Below are 19,811 nucleotides of genomic sequence, written 5' to 3' on the forward strand. Positions count from 1 at the left end.
GTTGGATAATCTCTGGCCCTATAAATTCAGCAGTATCTAGCAAAAGGATACACTGTAATCACGCCATTGTCTCTTCATCGCAAAATGAAAATGTAGAACAACTAGTTTCTAAATTTTGGAAGTTAGAAAAAGTTCCGAAAGGGTCAATCAAAGTGAAGATGAAAGCGAGTGTGAAAGGCACTTTCTCGCTAATACCATAAGAGATGAAGAAGGTAGGTTTTTTGTAAAATTATCTTTAAAAGAATCAGTAGATTGTTTAGGTGATAGCTACAATCTTGCAAGAAAACAATTCATTAATTTAAAAAAAACGTTTCAAGCGTAATCCAAACCTAAATACACAGAAAATGCTACCTGTGTTTGTTCGTTTGTCTGCGTTATAAATGTATCCATCTCGAAGGTGTGACTGATTTAACTAAGGATGCATTCATAATGACACTTCGGCGTTTTGTAGCGCGCAGAGGCAGACCAGCGGAAATATTTTGTGATAACGGAACTAACTTCGTGGCAGCCGCAAGGGAGTTAGGATCATTTATCAAGCAAAATCAAAACCCTCTATTTGATTTTGCAAGTCAAAATTCTATCCAGTTTAAATTTATTCCGGCTTACTCTCCTCATTTTGGTGGTATATGGGAAGCCGGCGTCAAATCGGCAAAATTCCACATAAAACGCGTCGTTGGCAATAGCCACCTCACTTTTGAGGAACTTAATACTTTGTTTACACTGGTGGAGGCGATTTTGAACAGCCGTCCTTTGTGCCCCCTATCATCCTCGCCTAATGACCTCCTTTCCCTTTCACCAGGACACTTCCTGATCGGGAGACCGTTAACTGCTCCACCATCGCAACATCTGGGTGACTCTAAAGAAAGTAAACTACAACGCTATGAACGATTAGAAAAAATGCAGCAACACTTCTGGCAAAGGTGGCAGCGTGAATATCTGTCTGAGATGCAGCAGAGAACAAAATGGAAAGGCAGTACATCAAAACTGGACATAGGAGATATGGTACTATTGGCAGATGACAATGCTCCTCCACTATCTTGGAAGCTCGGGAGAGTACTACGTCTCATCACGGGATCCGATAGAACAGCGAGAGTGGCAGACATCACCACTAATAAAGGCTGTGTGCGCCGATCTCTAGTAAGGCTATGCAAGCTGCCGACAGCCGAGGAACTTCAATGTTGAAAGTGATCTTTCAACGGCCGGGAGGATGTTCAGACTTAACGCCTGCGCAAATGTTGCGGCAAAACGCCATCGCGGGAACGTTGCCGATGCCCGCATCAGGCGCTTGGGCCATATATATACGTCTCTGTCTATTCGTGTCACCTTCAAATCATTGTGCAATTCGCGTCTTTTTTAATTATATTAATTTACTAAGTATCTGGGCTTTTAATTTGCACCATCTATCCGCTAAAGATAGAACAGATTGTGTTTTTTTTTTCAAAGGGAATGTGAAGAATAACTATAAATTTTAATACAATTGTTACTACAGTCAAAAGACAAACTAATCGTTGGTTTCTGAGACCAAAATCCAAACCGAAATTGACAAACGATAAAACGTTTTCAATATTTTTATAATATACTACCACTTTGACGTCCTATCCTTCACCAGCGTTCAAAGGGTTAAAATATGTGTTTAACTAAACAGTGTCTATGTTATTTGGGGTACAGTAATACATTAAAACAAGAACAGTTTTGGTTCAATTTAATCCGTTGCATGTTCAATTGATAGCAGCACTTCATATCCATCTCGTATGCACTTTCAAAACTTCATGAATATACATAACACTAACAAATCTCAAAACGTGTACTCACAGCCTAGCTTGGAAATACTGAAATATGTACTAACTATACACTTGTATCCTAAGGCTACAAACAGCCATGGAAACACTAACTAGATGTTGCCCGCAACTTCGTCTGCACGAAATTAAATATAAAAAAACATTAGTAGCCTATATTTTCTTCCAGACTAATGTTCTACATCTATGCCTAATTTGGAACAGATGTAGAACATAGTCAGGAGGAATATATTAGATGGATGGATGTTTGTTTGACATTATCTCCGGGAAGGCAGAACGGATCTAGCTGAAATTTGGTATAGATGTAGAACATAGACTGGAAGAACACATAGGATTTTTAAGTTTTTTTTTATTGATTGCGTGCGGACGGATAGTTAGGCTAGTTATTAAGTTTTTTTTTTAATTCCGCCAGACGGAGTCGCGGGCGACAATAATGTTTTATAAAATTAACATCAAAGCAGGAAAGTTAAAGCCAAATTTTCTTTATTAAATGGCCTATAAAAAATTAATACGATTTTTCATTTATTGCTGAATCATACGAGCCATTTAGCAAATTAAATCAATTCGTGCATTAAGGAAAGGAAAACATTAACTGAATTTGTTCGTCATGCGACGCTGCGTGGTTCATAAATATACATCGTTAATTTTATTAATCACAGCTTATGTAAGTTTTTTTTGCCAATAACGACAATTTAAAATCAACCCAACATAACCTTTAAGATGTATGTAGGGCTAGCTATCGCCTGCGACACCGTCTGTGCGGAATCAAAAACAACTTAGTAGACTATGTGTTCCTGCAGACTGTATTACGTACATGCCATACTTCATAGAGATCCAGGCTGCCATTCTAGGGATACCTTCTAACATACATCCAAACATTCTCATTTATAATTGCGTATTCATTTATTTATCATATTTTTAATATAGTAAGTACAATTCATAGCCTAAAAAAATATAATATTAAAAATAGAACCAGTGGTCAGGGCTGCAGAGACAGGAACCTTCTAACGATGCGTGCGATTTCTAGGATAACTGCCTTTTGTATCGGGCCCTTAATCCAACTGTTTAGCGAGAACTTCTTGAGATGCAGGTTATTTATAATATTAGTAATATGAGCCAAGTTGTAGATTGGAGTTGGTAAAAGAAAAGGGTACCAAAAGCTGTTCTTTGTATACAGACCTTCACCAAGGTCCTCTTTAACAGGTGAGATGATAGATTATTCCTGTCATGGAATGTTACGAAAATCAGTTACTAAGAAATTTGGATTAGTTTATTTAAGATTTTCATATTTATAACAGCCTATTTGAGTGTATTCCGGAAATATTTTAATCTATATACTCGTATATAAAATAAAGTCGTGTTAGTTACACTATTTATAACTCAAGAACGGCTTTACTGATTTGGTTGAAAATTGGTGAGGAGGTAGCTTAGAGCCAGGAGTCGGACATAGGATAATATTTATTAATTTTATTTTAAATTTATGCTTTTTTTAACTTACTAATATTATAAATGCGAATGTTTAGATGTGATGTGGATGGATGGATGGGTGTTTGAAGATATCTCTAGAACGGCTGCACGGATCTATATTAAATTTGGCATACGTATAGAACATTGTATGAAAGAACACATAGGCTACACTAATAATGTTTTTATATATCCACGCGGACGGAGTCACGGGCGACAGATAGTATTGAATAACTTTACTAAGATGAAGTCTCAGAAAAGTAAACCCTTGAAATATTAATAAATTTCGTTAGAATCTTATGATCAACTATATAAATTCCATATATTAAGAATTCGTGATAAATTCATATGTTATTTTGTAAGTAGGAAAGTTTATTAAATAGGTACTTTCATTATAATAAGTTCAATCTCATTTGACGGAACGCCGATGAGTTTCCGAAATCTTTCGCTCCAACTTCCTCCAAGATTGTAACAATGTAGAAAATAATCTACATGGAAAAGTTGAGGAAAGTGCTATATCAGTTATGATAAAAAAAGGTGTCAGGAACAATCTCGTACATTCGCGAACAGATAAAAGCAAAGAAAGTAACATCTGCGACCGAAACTCGCAAAGGCGTTAGATTTTGTTTGAGCTAGTTTGGAATGATAGTTGTTCACAACTTAACAGTTCGTCTACTGTTTGGTGACATTTGGAGAATTTAAATTCACTATGATTTTACGCAGTTTTGAACTATCACGATTCGTTACATTTTACAACTTACTTTTACTAATATAAATGCGAAAGTTTAGATGGATGGTTGTTTGATTGAAGGTGTATCCAGAACGGCTGAACGGATCTCGATGAAATTAAGAATAGATGTAGAACATAGTCTGAGGGAACACATAGGCTACTTATTAACGTTTTTTAATTCCTCACGGACGTAGTCGTGGGCGACAGCTACTAATATTAAAAATGCGAAAGTTTAGATGGATGGATGTTTGTTTGAAGGTATCTCCAGAACGACTAAACGGATCTTGATTAAATTTAGCACTGATGTAAAATATAGTCTGGAAGAACATAATGGCTACTTATTAAGTGTTTAAAATCTGCGAGGACAGAGTCGGGTGACAGCTAGTTACATACACATTTCATAACTTTTAGTTATGTTTAAGTTACAGTTATCAGACATTAAAAATAGCAAAGACCGATTAATATTTAATCGTATTTGATACTTCATAATGCCAACATCCTATGCTATTAATATTTTGTGACATTGCAAACCACCTCATAGAGTTTTATGGTCATATTTTTTCCAGACTGTGAACGCAATTGGTCAACACATTGCATCCGAAATTGGTAAACCAAGAAATGATAATCCCAAGGATCTTCTTATTATTCTTGTGTCACCAGAAGCGAAGTTTAAAACATCTGACGTAGACTTTGATGATACTTCTAGTGAATATAATGAGGATAGTTCACAAGAAGAAGAGTTGGAAAATATAACTCCCAAAGAAGATGAAGCATATTTTCTATATCATATATTACGTGTAAGATATTAGTTTTTATTTAAATGCCAATCAAAGCTAGGGTCTACGGTATGTCCGTTCGATCCAGGTTCGATCTCCGCTATGTACCAATATGTTTTTGATTAATGGAATTTCATAGATAAATCCGACGTTTTAACGATAAAGGATGCAACCTGCACATATCGGTGAAGATCTATACATCCATTCATTCACATTTATAACATTAGTAATGTTAGGAAGAAAATCCGACACTGTGCCGATGTATCAGCGCAACACTAGCCTTATTAAAATGTCAACGTTTATATCCCCTCACTAATCCATCTGACACTTGACTTGGTAACGAAGGCCCGCCATTCGCGCCAAAGGATTTTACTATTCTATATATATAAAAGAAAGTGGTGTTAGTTACACTATTTATAACTCAAAAACGGCTTTACCAACATGGCTGAAAATTGGTTAGGAGGTAGCTTAGACCCAAGAGACGGACATAGGATACTATTTATTAATTTTTTTTTCAAATTTATGCCGTGAAGAGCTTTTTATTTAAGTTACTAATATTAAAAATGCGAGTGAGATGGATGTGATGTGGATGGATATATCCACGTGGACGAAGTCGCGGGCGACAGCTAGTAATTTCTAAAAGTAAGAATTAAGATTTCATGTACTATGACCAATTTCATTATCTTCTTTTCAGACGACTGAAAACAGTCAGCAAATTGATAATAAAACAGCGTCTACAATAATGCGAACTAAAGAAATTCTACAACCAATATTAAGATCTAGATGCAAGAAACTTGAAAATTGTAAGAAGAACTGTCCCAGGAGAAAGAAATCGCTTTGCGAAAAAAAGTGCATTATGATGATTGACATATTCATTGTATGCCAAATGAAACCGAAAAATAAATGTAAAAAGAAATGCGGCAAGACAATGCCACCAGGATGGCGTTAGAACCAACGCTGAATACAATAACCGTTTATAAATCGAAGAACATCAGATTATTTTGTATTAAAGTACAGTCAGTGTCATATAGATCGTCACAGACAAGATATGCAAATATATAGGTACACCAAAAGTAATCAATTATATCGGTACAACAAAAGTCCTCAAAATAATAGAACAATCCACCCTGCTCAAATACATCGGTACATACACAGCGTCAAATATATGAGTACATGCAAGATGCTCATAAATATCGTAGCAGCCATAGCGTCATAAGTAACGAAGCAGTCAAGGTGCGCAAAAATATCGGTACATTTGACAAAATTGAACTCTATCTCTATTTACTTGTGATACAATTTGGAATAAACTACTTCTGTTACATTCATTTGACACTTTGTATTGACATTATAGGTTGTCCGGAAAGTTCGTTCTGATTTTCGATATAAAGCTTACTATAGACTGTAGCTGAAGTGGATTCATTTTCGGATTTCCACCATTATCAAACGTCACAAAAATTTCTATATTGTGAATAATTTCATTTCATTGGTTGAGATAAAAACTAATTTTTAAAATTTTATCCAATAATAAAAGAACAGGGTTTCAATTTTCCTTATAAAGCGGCACGAACTTACTGGGCAACCCAATATTTTTCTTCTCCTGTCATAACGCTTAAATATAAAAGTTTGTCACGCCGAATATGACAGATACGTATTAACTAATATCAAATTTTGCCTTGTCACAATATATATAATACTAGTTTGGCGCAGTATTCTAGTATGTTTGCCGTAATATGTAAGTTTACCGGTTCGAATCTCAGGCTACTTTTTTTTTATTTTATCAATCACGGGGTTATTTTTTCATAACCAGTAAAAATTTGGTAATGTAAAATTTTGCTCGACAATTTTTTTTTTATAATTTTCGCTGTCGGGTAGAAAGAAATTTAAATAAAGTTAGCAACAATTAGGTCAGACCATCGCGGGTGAAGTGAGTGGGCGGAGCGTGGAGAGTCTTTGCGGGTTTTAAGAATGGTACGCGCGGAAACTATACATACAAGTGTTATCTACATATGTGTGCGCGCTCACGCACACTGGAATGTTTATTGCAACCGACCAAAAATTTGATGTAGTTTGGATATTGACATTCAGTTTTTTCTTTGTTTCTTAAATATAATCAGTATCAGTAAAAGGTAAAAGTAAAAGTGTTATTTTACCGATACAAGTTTAACAAACATGAGTAATAAACAAATTACATGCCAATAGCATCGCTTTATCTCCTTCATTTTTGTTTGAAATAGAAAAGTACTTTAACGGTCAAACTCATTAGTCCAAGGTAATATCAAAAAGTACCTAATAACTACGGCGATAGAGTTTAATTACATGTGCTTCGATATTAAAATTAAAAAGGTTAAATATCAAAAAAAAATAGTGGCTTGGGATTTGAACCGCCGACCTTACGTACCAACGGCGGCGAACGGTAAGGCCACGAGACCAAACTAGCATATATGATGACAAACTTAAATTTGATGTTGGTTTTATCTACCTAATATCTGTCATCCGCGTCGAACACTTTTAGTAAATTTTGAAAAATGGTTTGATGCAAAGTGTCAAATGAATGTAACAGAAGTAGTTTATTCCAAATTGTACCACAAGTATATAGAGATAGAGTTCAATTTTGTCAAATGTACCGATATTTTTGCGCACCTTGACTGCTTCGTTACTTATGACGCTGTGGCTGCTACGATATTTATGAGCATCTTGCATGTACTCATATATTTGACGCTGTGTATGTACCGATGTATTTGAGCAGGGTGAATGTATCTATTATTTTGAGGACTTTTGTTGTACCGATATAATTGATTACTTTTGATGTACCTGTATATTTGCATATCTTGTCTGTTACGATCTATATGACGCTGACTGTACATAATGATGTTCCTCCAATCGTAAAAGGTTTTTCTATAATTTTTAATGCAATTGATTTCAATGCAATAAAAACTCCTTATACATCATTCAAACTTTCGTAAGACATTATACTAAACTGATATATAAACACGGCTAAACACGGTGAGCGACGGGCCGCGTCCGCGAAATAATACCAGTACCACTCATCCTGATGAAGGGCCCCCGATAGGCTCGAAACTTGTCGGTGCCGCCACCGGGCGAATATACGTGAGTGTTTAGCCGTGTTTATATATCAGTTTCCTTATACATCGTACACTCTTCTCAGCCACGTGACGCACACAACTGGGCGTAAATCTCCGCCAAAGACAGCCACGAAGATCCTGTAGTACCCGAATCCAGAATACTCCCTAAACTAGATCATTGGTTAACCTTTCGAGGGCCTACCTAGGCTATATCGACCTGTCATTACATTGGCTTTATTATTTTAGCTCAGTCATTGTTAAAGTACTTCTTAGTATTAAATTGTATTTTCACCTTCGAAATAGATAAAACACATTTCATAATAATTGTGGTTTAAAAAATTCGTGGAAAATTGAATTTAACAAATCTTAATCTAAAATTATATTTAAAAAATCAAATCAAAATGTTTTCACATCGTACCTATAACAAAAACTTTTATTATGTTTAGCTTTAACCAAATAATAGCACTGTCTCAGTAAAATGTCTTTAAAATCTAACGTTAAAGAGATTCTTCGATGCGAGAATCTTCATGAAAATGCTTTACAAAATATCTTTGAAATTGCCTTTGTTAATAAAGCTTAAATTATAATTCAATTTTAATTAATAAATAATGTATAGCATCTTATTAGAGGGATTTATTAGAATTCCTATGGTTCCTAGAATTTGAATATAAATTATTGCAAATCAATGACAAAGAAAAAACCTTTGAATGACAAAAGCAAACTCTCTTAGTATGAAACTAAAAAGGGGGATATTAAATCTTTGACGTTATACAAGGATAGTGAACCAATGATACGTACTTTCAGATACGTCACTGCTCACAAAATTTATTATGTAACGTACACACGGGTGACTCCTACGCTATGACATGTTGACAATAATCATAAAGTCAAAGTTATTGGATGGCACATCTCGTTAAGCATTTCTGTAGAAAAATGGCACGTCTATAAAGGTACTTCAACCACTGAGGTAGTAAGTTCCTCTTAAAATCTACCTCCTCCGCTGAGGAAGTTTAATCGATAGCTTTTTAAGCCTTCTTGAATAATACGAAGATTTTGACTAAGAACTAGTTAGAAGAACCTTACTGCTTGTTTTATCTGTTATGTTTTTTTTTTCAAGAAGAACAAGCCAGTGCTTGGCCACGACTGCATCGGTGTTAAGTGATTACGTAGCTTAAAGAAGGAATGCACTAGCTTAGGAGACGAGTATTCATCCTACTTTTGAATGCCCCACGTCACTCTCTGAGGAAAAAGCTAACGCTGGCAACTTATTCCAATCTTCAACCTTATCTAGTGATATTTTGCTATTAATAAATATAAAAAAGGCTAATAATAAAAAAGAATAATTTGTGATTTCATTTATTCAAAGCGACTATTGAGTTTTAAAGGCAATAACTTGCAGTTCAACATCTAGTACATGAAGGTCTTGAGGTAACTAGAATTTCACCTCTCGTACTTGGATTCTGGTCTTCACCACAATCGTTACTCTCTGGATCACAATCATCAGGTTCATCTTCGGGTTCACATTCAAAATCTTCATCACAATTAGTCTCACAATTATCGAGTTGTGTACCAGAATAATTCTCTTCACATTCTTGTTGACATTCGTTATTAGCTTCGCAATTAACTTCGTTTTTAAATCGGAGTAGTGATTTTAGTACCGGTGATGGAGTTGAACCGTACACTCTTAACTTGCCCCTGTTGCCTTTGTACTTTTGCAAGTTGCTTTTGCTTTTGTATTGTCCTTTAATCAACTTATTTTTGTATTCTTGACCGGGTGCCCTTGGTTTTTGGGGCTGGGTACGCTTAAAATACAATTTTAAATACTAAAGCGATATTCCTTTAAAGTTTTTATTGCTGCATTTGAGAAAATTATTTATTAACTAACGACGTTTCGTCAGAACGCGTAAATATTTAACATAATGAGGATTAGCCATTGCTATACGATTTTAAAACTGTTACTGAGAATCTCGAACGCTAATGAACAAGTAAAATACTTTTTCGTACTAATTAAATTTTCATGTAAAACCGTCAGAGTTATTTTAATTAGCATATCAAAAAAACAATTGCGGTTAAAAAAATATCCTGGTAATTCAATGAGAAAATAAGAAATACGTTATCATAAAACTGTGATTTGTTCCAACATAATTCTAATATTTCAAAATGTGGGTGAACGTAAAAAGACTTACAAAATTCTTGATTAAGAATATAGCTGGTATGCCACCATCTTTTTCATCACTCGATTGTAACAAATCGTTGGCTTTTAGAGGATACTTTTGGTTCTGGCTACTTCTATCAATGACAAGGACTAGTGGTCTGTTATTCTGAGCGGCACTTTTGTAAAGACGGCTTAATAGACCGGTCATTTCTGTGTTCATTCCACTGCACTATAAACGACAAAATTAAGAAGTATTTAAGCAATTGCATTTTTTTTAAATATCATAAGGTGGCCACTTGAAATCGCTGAAATAGCGAACTGACCGTTGCCCATAGACATACGCAATTGCTTATGCGTTGCCTACCTTTAATCGACGGAGGAGAGGATGCAAGAAGAAGAAGAAAGAAAATATTTTCCCTTTCCATGCATCCTCTTATCCGGAAAGTTCACTTCCACTTCCCATCCTTTCCTTATAAAAAAATGGTGGGTAGGGAAAGAGGACTAAATTAGGCCTTCGGGATGCTCACTCATCAGACGAAACGCAGAATTGCTTCCACTTCATGCCTACCTTCTGTGTGGTCGTGGTATTTCAACGGGCGAGCCGGGTCAATTCGTGCGAAAATGTTAAAGCGGGCACTACCACTGTTCTGTCTCTCAAGCAACAGGTAAAAATTTAAAAATAAACCCGTCTTGTTATTCGCTTATGATTCTAAAGAATACGAACAGAATGACACAGTCAAAGTGCTATTGGTCCTAAGAGATCGCAATTTTCACTTTCAACATTGTATGAAAACAGTAGCTGTTGCCCGCGACTTCATCCGCCCGGAATTAAAAAAAAACTTTACAAAGAGCCTATTTGTTTTTCTAGACCGTTCAGCCGTTTCGCAGATACCTTCGATCAAACATCTAAACTTTCATATTTATATTATTAGTAAGATATTATTTTCACTCTCATTGCTTTTAAAAAACATGGATGGCAATAAATTTAACAAATGCTAAGGCAGATTTTCAAGGATATATCAAGATATTTTAAAAGAAATGAACTGGAACAAAACTTACACTTATTATGAGGGTACATAGAATTTGAGCTGATATCATCAAAGTCATCATTTCTAAAGATGTTCTGTTTAGCCGCAATTTCTAAAGTGATCAATTCCTCTTTACGCCAATAAGTTGTCGCTTTAGTGATTTTAATCAAAACGTTAATTAGGTCTTTTTATTGTTTTTAGTTACCGTATTTGCTTTTATGTTTATAGCTCTAATTAGTGTTTCGGGTAATTAGGGAACTTTAATTGCAAAGACCGCTGTTACGTCTTAACTTCCTGCAGATTTGTATGTGTTCAAGGCCTGATATAAAGGGACAAGGAATCTGTATTAGTCATTTGTTCACGTCATTTTTGGACACCCTGTACCTATTTAAAGTATTTCTTTCCGTACATATTCTGCATCAAATCAGATAAGCTCATTTACCAGGTTTTTAGGGACTTCTTTTATAGGACATTTATAATCCACTGGACAGGCTAAAAACCCTAATATTTTGTGCGTACTTGATTTCAACGGGTGGATTCGAACCTCAAATTCGAACTAATAATAATAGTAAATAAATAATAGTAATATATTGTCTGCAATATTAATATACTTTTTAAATCGAAAAAGGCAAAAGCTGTTGGTTCCAATCAGCCATCTGACCATATCTATGTATAGAGGTCAGGGATTGTAATAATAACGCGCCTTTATACTAAAAAAAGGTTTTAAAAAATAACTCTGTCAGTTGAAACTCTTTGCTGTCAACCTGTCAGTTACAAGAGATGGTATGCCGATATAAATCGATGAAAGTTTAAATAAAAATGTGTTAAATTAATTCACAAAATTGTTAATGTTTTCACATATATATCATGGAATCAACATGTTTTTATGTAGCTCTAAGAATCATTTCACAATTGAGGCGATTGTGAAAACTTATTCTATTACAAACCATTCAAAATGCCAAATCGTCAAATGGTAAACATTTATAAATCTTACTAATATTATAAATGGGATTGTTTGGATGTATCGATGGAAGAATAGACGGTATCTGTAAGATGAAGGCTGCAAAGATCTCACTGAAATTTGGCATAAATGTAGAACATAGTCTGGAAGAACATAAGCTAGAGATTATTGTTTTTACGTTCACGTGGACGAAATCGCTGGCGACAACTAGTAAAAATGACAAACACAACGAACTTAGTTGCGCACCTAATATATTTCATGATATTATTGCAATTACAGATTTAGTTGTGATCTGGTTGAATAAAGATTAATATAATTTCGTAGTAATCATTATTATATCTATATATTTTTGTTTGGCTTAAAATTAATTACTGTATATTTGCAGGGTACAAATACAAACATGACTGTAGATGATGATGTAAGTCCATATTTTTTATTAATACCCACAAAAAAGCACGTCCTTTCTTTAAATAGGGCCACAATCTGAGAAATGGTGCTTATTTTCTTGTCGAAAGATTTATTTCTAAGAATAAACTACTCAATAAATATTGTCAACAATTCCAGACGCCCGACCAAACATCACTTCGCTCTTTAAACGTTGAACTCCGGGAATATTTGGATAGAGCGAACAATTTTGAACTGTACCCGGGCGCGGAGAGGATGGAATATGATTTTATAGCTGAGAGGCAAAATGTTCACGGAACTAAGTACGTTTAAACATTCACTATAATATTAAACATTGTAAAATAAGACATGGAAGTACAAAAAGGATATATCTAGCTCTTACAGTGGATAGACTGTCCTTAACCTTAACACTGTCTCTTTTTCCTTTCCATGACGTAGTCTACGCGGTTCCAACTCTTGATGGGAACATCGGACTATTGGCTCCTCGTTATTCTCTCCACTATATTCTATAGCCAATTGCCCAATGTTAGTTGATCCGATATTATTGATATCCACAAAGGAACTACAGATGTGTTACCTTTAAGGAAAGCACGTTCCTTTCTGGAAAGACTCTACTAAATCATATTCGAGTTTAAACAGACTGTTTGTTGGAGTTTACAAAATTCTACATATATTTCTACTGTACCCCTGTACGATTAGTTTCGTTAAACTTCTTGACTTTTGGAATTAGCTTAGATCTTGACTTTTTCAGTTTAGTAGAATCTACAGCGCACTTAATCAAAGGTTGCCTCGGTGCGGGTATCCTGGGCATTCATGAAGGCTACAGTTATGGAGGTCTCTGGACTTCGCTCGGAGCTAACATTTTGATCGGCTTCTTCGTTCCATATAACATGTTAGTAAGTAATTTTCTCCAAGAACAACTGAATTTTGGAACAATTTAAATTTTTACAATAAAATTTCTTTAACGTATTAACAATAAAATTATTTAGTAACATAAATGGAGAAGGAAAAGACTAGAGTGCGGATAAAGAATTAAAAATTCTGTACATTACAATATAAATAAAATAGTTAAAACTGTGTAGTTTTTTTACTTTATATCATCGTAGCACTTTCTTTGTTGCACCAAAATATTACTCGTATCCCTTTTCTCTTTCACGTAAAGAAATGGCTTAATTTGTGACGCATCCCCGAAGTTTCTTGTCTCGTGATTTTATTGAATTCTTCCCAATTTCTCTATAAAACGGGTGCCGTTTTATTTACCATTTTTATTATTACAGTATGTGCTATCATTTTTATTACAGTTATTGATCGATGCTGCACAAAGAATGTATTTAAGACTGAGAGTGCCAAGACTGTCATACCCTGATCTAGTCGAAGCGGTTATTGCGACAGGGCCGATGCGATGTTTGAGACCTTATAGAAAAATTTTTAGGTTACCCACAACTATTTTATAATTTATTGTATATACAGTTTCTTCTCTTAAACTAATCTATCGTTTTTGATTTCAGATATTCCGTGGACTTGTTTCTTTTCTTCGGATTTTGTAGTACATGTTGTATTTTTGAAATAATGATTGCTCGTACTTTAAAAGAGGTTCTTTATTTAGTTTTTTTTATTATTAAACTAGAAAAATACTTCAATCGGTAGCCAAATTTCAACGAGATCTGTTCAATATTTCTGGGGATACTTTTAAATTCACTACTCTATATTGTTAGAAAGAAAATCCAACACTGTGCCGGTATATCAGCGCAACACTAGCCTTATTCAAATATCAATGCTTATGTCCCCTCACTAATTTCAATTTGACAATTGATTTGGTATTGAAAGCGCGCCATTCGCGCCAAAGGACTCTAATAATGTCTAAAGGTATGAAGGACCTTGGACTTATCTTCTATGAGCTCCTAGTCTGTAACTCTTGGGCTGATGACTGCAACTAAGTCCATTGTAAATTTCTACCTCTGTAATTTGTCTATTGTAATATTAACTTCAATTATTTCATTCCAGGTATTAGAAACAGTCTCCAGTTCCTTCAAGAACTATAATTTTCCCATAGCTATTTATATTTTGTTTGTCTTCGTACCTCTATTGTCTCTGTGCATGATAAGAAGCTTAAAACATCTGGCGCCGTTTTCTCTCGTCGCTGACGTATTTTGTGGTAAAGTATTGTTCGGTATTTAACTATTCAGTACAAAATACAGACAAAAGTATGAAATCGAAACAAAGTAGATGTGTATTTATAATCATTGTTTTAATAGAAGACTGCAAAATAACCTGCAGGGCTAGACAAAATGCATTCGCTACAAAGCGATTCCATAAAGTATTTCAAAAATGTATAGAACTGACAATAACTTTTGATAAGTCGCGTGATTGATGACGTCACTTCCATACATTTAGTAAGTTCGTTATGAAATCGCTTCAAAGTGAATGGACTTTGTTTAGCATCGCTGATGTTAAGTTACTATGATTACTAATGCCTTTTGTAAATATACTTCAAAGATATCTTAAAAATTTTATCGAACATTCTTTCAGTGAAACATCGAAGTGAAATCCAAATTTAAGTATCCTATTTTCTTGAGAAGATTGTGATATATCTATCAGTAGTTCTAGTCCTATTTTGTTGATTGATTAAAATGTGTATGTACGAATATTTCAGGTGTTTGCGTCTTAATCGCTGTATACTACAGTATTCTATATAAAACATATGAATATCGTCCAGCTTGGAAGAGTGTTCGTGGATTGTTTCGTTTCTGTGGCGTATGTATCTACAGCCTGGATGGTATCGGTGTTGCCTTGCCTATTGAGAACTACATGACGAAGCCACAGTACTTCCATCTTGTTGTGCAATGGGGTAAATCGACTGAACAATGATCTATGCTTACCAACTCGTTGACATTTAAGAAATGAAGTCTCCCGCTGGACCAAAAGTGACTCAAGGATAGCGAAAAGTTTTCTTATCACCTATGTTCAATAGACGACAGTCGTATTGCCTTTGACGATATCTTGGCACTTTTATTCGACCACATCATCGCTCAATTTTGTGATACTGCAGAATTTAACAGCTCTTAATATCCGAGTCATTTGGATCCTTATTTCAAAGCTTATATTCCAGGTATGTCGATTGTACTTGTGTCCGTGGTCAGTGTTGGTTTCTTCGGATATTGGGCGTGGGGAGATGCTTGTCGAAGTCCCATCACTATCCACATGCCTAAGGATCGGTAAGCTTGTGGATATAGTGTGTACTGTCTTGACTGTAGCTTTTATTGTATTCTTCGCGTGGTTTTATAAGTTTAAATAATTCATAAATAAAAAAATCGTTGTCCCTCGCTACCTCTCTCATATTTTGTTAACATTACCTATATTTCTAACCCTAGTTATAAACGATACAGGAACGACCACGTCGCTATGTTGCCACAATTAATTCAGCTAAACAATAGCGAGTTTATAAAGTGTTCATTTAGCGCTAGAAGCGTTTTAAGTCTATTTTGTATAATAGCATTATCTGAACGCAGAGTTTCAATACAGATTTTGGTATTATATTAACCACAAGCGTATTATCTCTGCAATTTCTGTTGCAGTGCATCCCTAGCGCTCCAGTTCTTGATTGCTATTTCCCTGGGCGTTACATTCTCTGTACATTTGTGGGTGCCGTTTAGAACAATATGGCATTACATTGGCAGAGGATATAAGAGGTACGTTTACGTATGCTAAAACAAGGCTATTTGAAAGGTTGGCATGTAATATTTGTCATGACGCCTGCAAAAATAAAATAGCAAATATTTTTATTCTACAAATAATGTATTTTTCCTTTCAGACACAGAGGACTTTGGGAGAGATTGTACAAGGGAATCTATGTTTTAATAATCACAGGCTTCTCTATTTTGTTTTCTGATTTAACAGAATGGATGAGCTTTGTAAAGTATTAAAATATCATATATTTAATAGTACAAAGTATAGACTTGAATTTTGAATAATTTATGATTTTTTTTTAGGTCGGAAATTTCTTCCTTGGTACTGTTGTTTTTATATTCCCTGCCTTTATAGATAGTTTGGTAATTTGGGGGGAGACACATTCAGCATACATGAGGTAAATATTTCTACATATAATACATTGGAATAATATTTCAAAAAGATGTTTTTAAATAAGGGAATTTTACCTTTTTTTACTTTAGTTTTATCGGTTTGGATATACTTTTGACTGCATAGGAATAATTATTATTTGACTTTCAGAATCAAATTACTACAAAATGTAATGATTATGTTGATCGGGCTTACATTATGTTGTGGAGCAATATATTCTTACATATAATAAAGAGATTGTACCAAATTGTGTGTTTTATTTTTATCAATATTGTGTAGTAATATTGCTATTCTAGTTGACCTTATTCTCAGTGTAAAAAAGGTTGAGTAATGCAGAATAATCAATGAATAAGGTTGCTTTATTGACTGTTTACATAAACAGATGTTAGAATAGTTGTCTTAACACTTTCACTCTTAACTACGAATTTAACAGTGGTAGAGTCCGCTTTAAGATATTCATACGAATTAGGCAGTTCGCCCGTTGCAAACGAGCACACAGAAGACACGCGTGAAGTGTAAGAAATTTCGCGTTTCGTCTTATGAGTGTGCATCCCTGATGCCCAATTTTAGTCCTCTTTCCCTTGATACGCTTTTCTTATAAGAAAAGGTTGGGAAGTGTATAATCAATTTCTGTGCATTTCTTTCCTCCGTCGATTGTCCGCTTATGTCTATGGGTAATGGTTGCTCGTTTACCACCTTATGTTATAAAAAAAATATACTGACAAAACCTCTCTTGTCTATGGTTGTGTTGCGTTATTAATCTAGTATAGTGAGTACAATATTGCTTAAAGGTAAAATATCTGCGTTTTATTATATTCCATGATTCTCTTTGACAAATATATACAATAATTAAGGTATTCCGACAGTTAATTTTTAATAGTAGGTTTTTTTTTATATCATAAGGTGGCAAACGAGCGAGCGGTCACCTGAAATCACTGAAATAGCGAAGTGTCCGTTGCCCATAGACATACGCAATTGCATACGCGTTGCCTACCTTTAATCGACGGAGGAGAGGATGCACAAAAAGAAAATATTTTCCCTTTTCATGCATCCTCTCATCCATAAAGTCCACTTCCACTTCCCATACTTTCCTTATAAGAAAAAGGGTGGGAAAGGAAAGAGAACTATATTAGGCCTCCGGGACGCACACTCATCAGACGAAACGCGGAATTGCTTCCACTTGACGCCTGTCTTCTGTGTGGTCGTGGTATTTCACCGGGCGAGCCGGGCCGATTCGTGCGAAGATGTTAAAGCGGGCTCTACCACTGTTAAAGTAGTTTAAAAATATTTTTTTGGTAATAAAATTGAATTACTTAACCCAGGCTTTGACATCAAAGGTTGTATAACAAGATTTAAAAAGGATACAAACAGGGTTGTAAAAGGATCCTTACTTACATTATTTATTGCGAAAATACCTTAATACATTTACGGTACAGAATCTCTACAAATCAATAATAGAATAAATAGAAACTTTATTTAAGATACATTTTTAAAGGTCGTTTCCACTGAAATTATTAAAAATATTATCATCATAAACCTATTTCAAATATAAATATCAAATTAATTACTATACAAAACATGCTTATACAATCGTTTGAAGTATGCGACACGAAACATATGAACTTCTTCAACTCATTATGATGGGCAAAATCGCAGGCAGAAGACGAGTTGGAAGGAGGAGAAAGTCGTAGCTAAGAAACATCCGGGAATGGAACAATATTGCCAGCGTTGAACAACATTTTCGCTTGGCACAGGACAGGAAAGGGTTCGCTGAGCTGACGGCCAACCTCCAGTAATGAAGAGGCATTAGAAGAAGGTTACTATACGTCCCCACTGAGGAAGCTCGGAGCCTACCCTAAGAGATGAATAGACCTTAGTAAACCACGCTGGCCCAGTGCGAGTTGATTTCACACATATTTTTGAATTTCTGCGCAGATATGTGCAGGTTGCATCACGACGTTTTCCTTCACCGTAAGATCGTCAGATAAATGTATATAAATCGTAAATCACATTGGTAAATGGCGGGATACACACCCAAGAACTGCAGATAACAAGTCAAGTGCCTAACCCCTAAGCCACCGACGCTCCCAACTATTTGATAAAACTCGACATTTCATTTCAAGAACAAAAAAGTCAAAACTAATTCACTATTACAACACAACCCATAAATATGCTACATGATACATCTTTGAATAACAAATAGAAAATTTAATATAGATCAAGACACTTATGAGATGCAATTAAAATGAAGGTCGAAACATTTGTTACGATTTTAAAATTGAAACAATGTCAAATACACGAACATTAAGACGTAATTGGTTTTTAAAAGACTGATATTGACTAATATTCCAGCTAAATTACTATCGCATTAAGTACAATGACGAAGATAAAAATGTACAGAATTTATACATCGTATTTGTAACACGAGCGTCGGTAGCTCAGGGGTTAAGCGCTTGTCTTGTAATCTGAAGGTCCTGTGTTTATTTCCCGATATGTACCAATAAGTTTTCATTTTAAATTACATATATAAATTTATTTGACTTTTTTACGTTGAAAGAAAACATAGTGAAGCTGCACATATCTGCGAAGAAATTCAAAGATATGTGAAGTCGACTCACATCGGGTCAGCGTGGTTAACTATGGCCTAGTCACCAAATTAGGGTAGGCTTTGCGCCCCTCAGTAGGGACGTATATTTATCTGATGATGAAAATTTGTATCACATCAGTGTTTTCTGGACATATATCAAACTAGCTGTCGCCCGCGAATTAAAAAAAAACTTATTAAAATAGCCTGTGTTCTTCCAGACTATGTTCTATATCTATGCCAAATTTCAGTGAGATCCATACAAACGTTCTGAAGATACCTTCAAACAAGGTTCCATTCATCTAAACATTCGTATTTATTTTATTAGTAAGATTGATTCAGGGCAAATTTCGACGAATGGGCTAGAACTAGTAAAAAAATATTCCGCTAACAGTCGCACCATACCCTTTGTACTTGTCACTTAATCATTCCTCATTGATACAATGAACGCACAACACTTGTTGAATTGAGAAATCATTACAAAGTAATGTCCAGTGCTCTGACAAGTGGCCGCTACATTAACAGCTCAAATGTACTTGCTGTATTTAAATTACACATACATACATATTCAAAACTTTTTTATATATATAAAATGGTAAAGTCAAAGATTGGGCATAGCATGAATCGATAGTGTCACGAGTGAAATACACCAAAGGGGTTAGACAAAGTGAATTCGCTCCGAAACGATTCCATAATGAAGTTCAAAAATGTATAGAATTGACAATAACTTTCGATAAGTCACGTAATTGTCG

The 19,811-nt window shown here is 34.8% G+C and overlaps 4 protein-coding genes across 4 annotated transcripts; 3 read left to right on the forward strand and 1 right to left on the reverse strand.

Moving 5' to 3' along the window:
* Positions 1 to 404: 404 nt before the first annotated feature.
* Positions 405 to 1,317, forward strand: LOC106125685 (uncharacterized). The gene has a single exon (XM_013322974.1). The coding sequence runs from the start codon at positions 430 to 432 to the stop codon at positions 1,180 to 1,182; it is 753 nt and encodes a 250-aa protein (XP_013178428.1). The 5' UTR covers positions 405 to 429; the 3' UTR covers positions 1,183 to 1,317.
* A 1,024-nt stretch (positions 1,318 to 2,341) lies between these two features.
* LOC106125732 (uncharacterized) lies at positions 2,342 to 7,759 on the forward strand. The gene is made up of 4 exons (XM_013323034.1): positions 2,342 to 2,460; positions 4,557 to 4,787; positions 5,461 to 5,777; positions 7,625 to 7,759. The coding sequence occupies exons 1-3, from the start codon at positions 2,404 to 2,406 to the stop codon at positions 5,713 to 5,715; spliced, it is 543 nt and encodes a 180-aa protein (XP_013178488.1). The 5' UTR covers positions 2,342 to 2,403; the 3' UTR covers positions 5,716 to 5,777; positions 7,625 to 7,759.
* A 1,439-nt stretch (positions 7,760 to 9,198) lies between these two features.
* LOC106125728 (uncharacterized) lies at positions 9,199 to 11,202 on the reverse strand. The gene is made up of 3 exons (XM_013323029.1): positions 11,064 to 11,202; positions 10,036 to 10,233; positions 9,199 to 9,651 (listed from the first exon to the last, which is right to left on the reverse strand). The coding sequence occupies exons 1-3, from the start codon at positions 11,112 to 11,114 to the stop codon at positions 9,250 to 9,252; spliced, it is 651 nt and encodes a 216-aa protein (XP_013178483.1). The 5' UTR covers positions 11,115 to 11,202; the 3' UTR covers positions 9,199 to 9,249.
* Positions 11,203 to 11,816: 614 nt separating this feature from the next.
* On the forward strand, positions 11,817 to 16,718 carry LOC106125721 (proton-coupled amino acid transporter 2-like). Its single transcript, XM_013323022.1, has 13 exons — positions 11,817 to 12,005; positions 12,379 to 12,411; positions 12,558 to 12,700; positions 13,150 to 13,294; positions 13,700 to 13,830; positions 13,907 to 13,991; positions 14,403 to 14,553; positions 15,052 to 15,246; positions 15,508 to 15,613; positions 15,974 to 16,087; positions 16,210 to 16,309; positions 16,388 to 16,482; positions 16,626 to 16,718. Exons 1-13 carry the CDS (start codon positions 11,988 to 11,990, stop codon positions 16,702 to 16,704), a joined length of 1,395 nt encoding a protein of 464 aa, XP_013178476.1. The 5' UTR covers positions 11,817 to 11,987; the 3' UTR covers positions 16,705 to 16,718.
* The last annotated feature ends 3,093 nt before the right edge of the window (positions 16,719 to 19,811 follow it).

This window comes from Papilio xuthus, unplaced genomic scaffold (genome assembly GCF_000836235.2).
Source record: "Papilio xuthus unplaced genomic scaffold, Pxut_1.1 DF825783.1, whole genome shotgun sequence".
In the NCBI taxonomy this organism is placed as follows: Eukaryota; Metazoa; Arthropoda; class Insecta; order Lepidoptera; family Papilionidae; genus Papilio; species Papilio xuthus.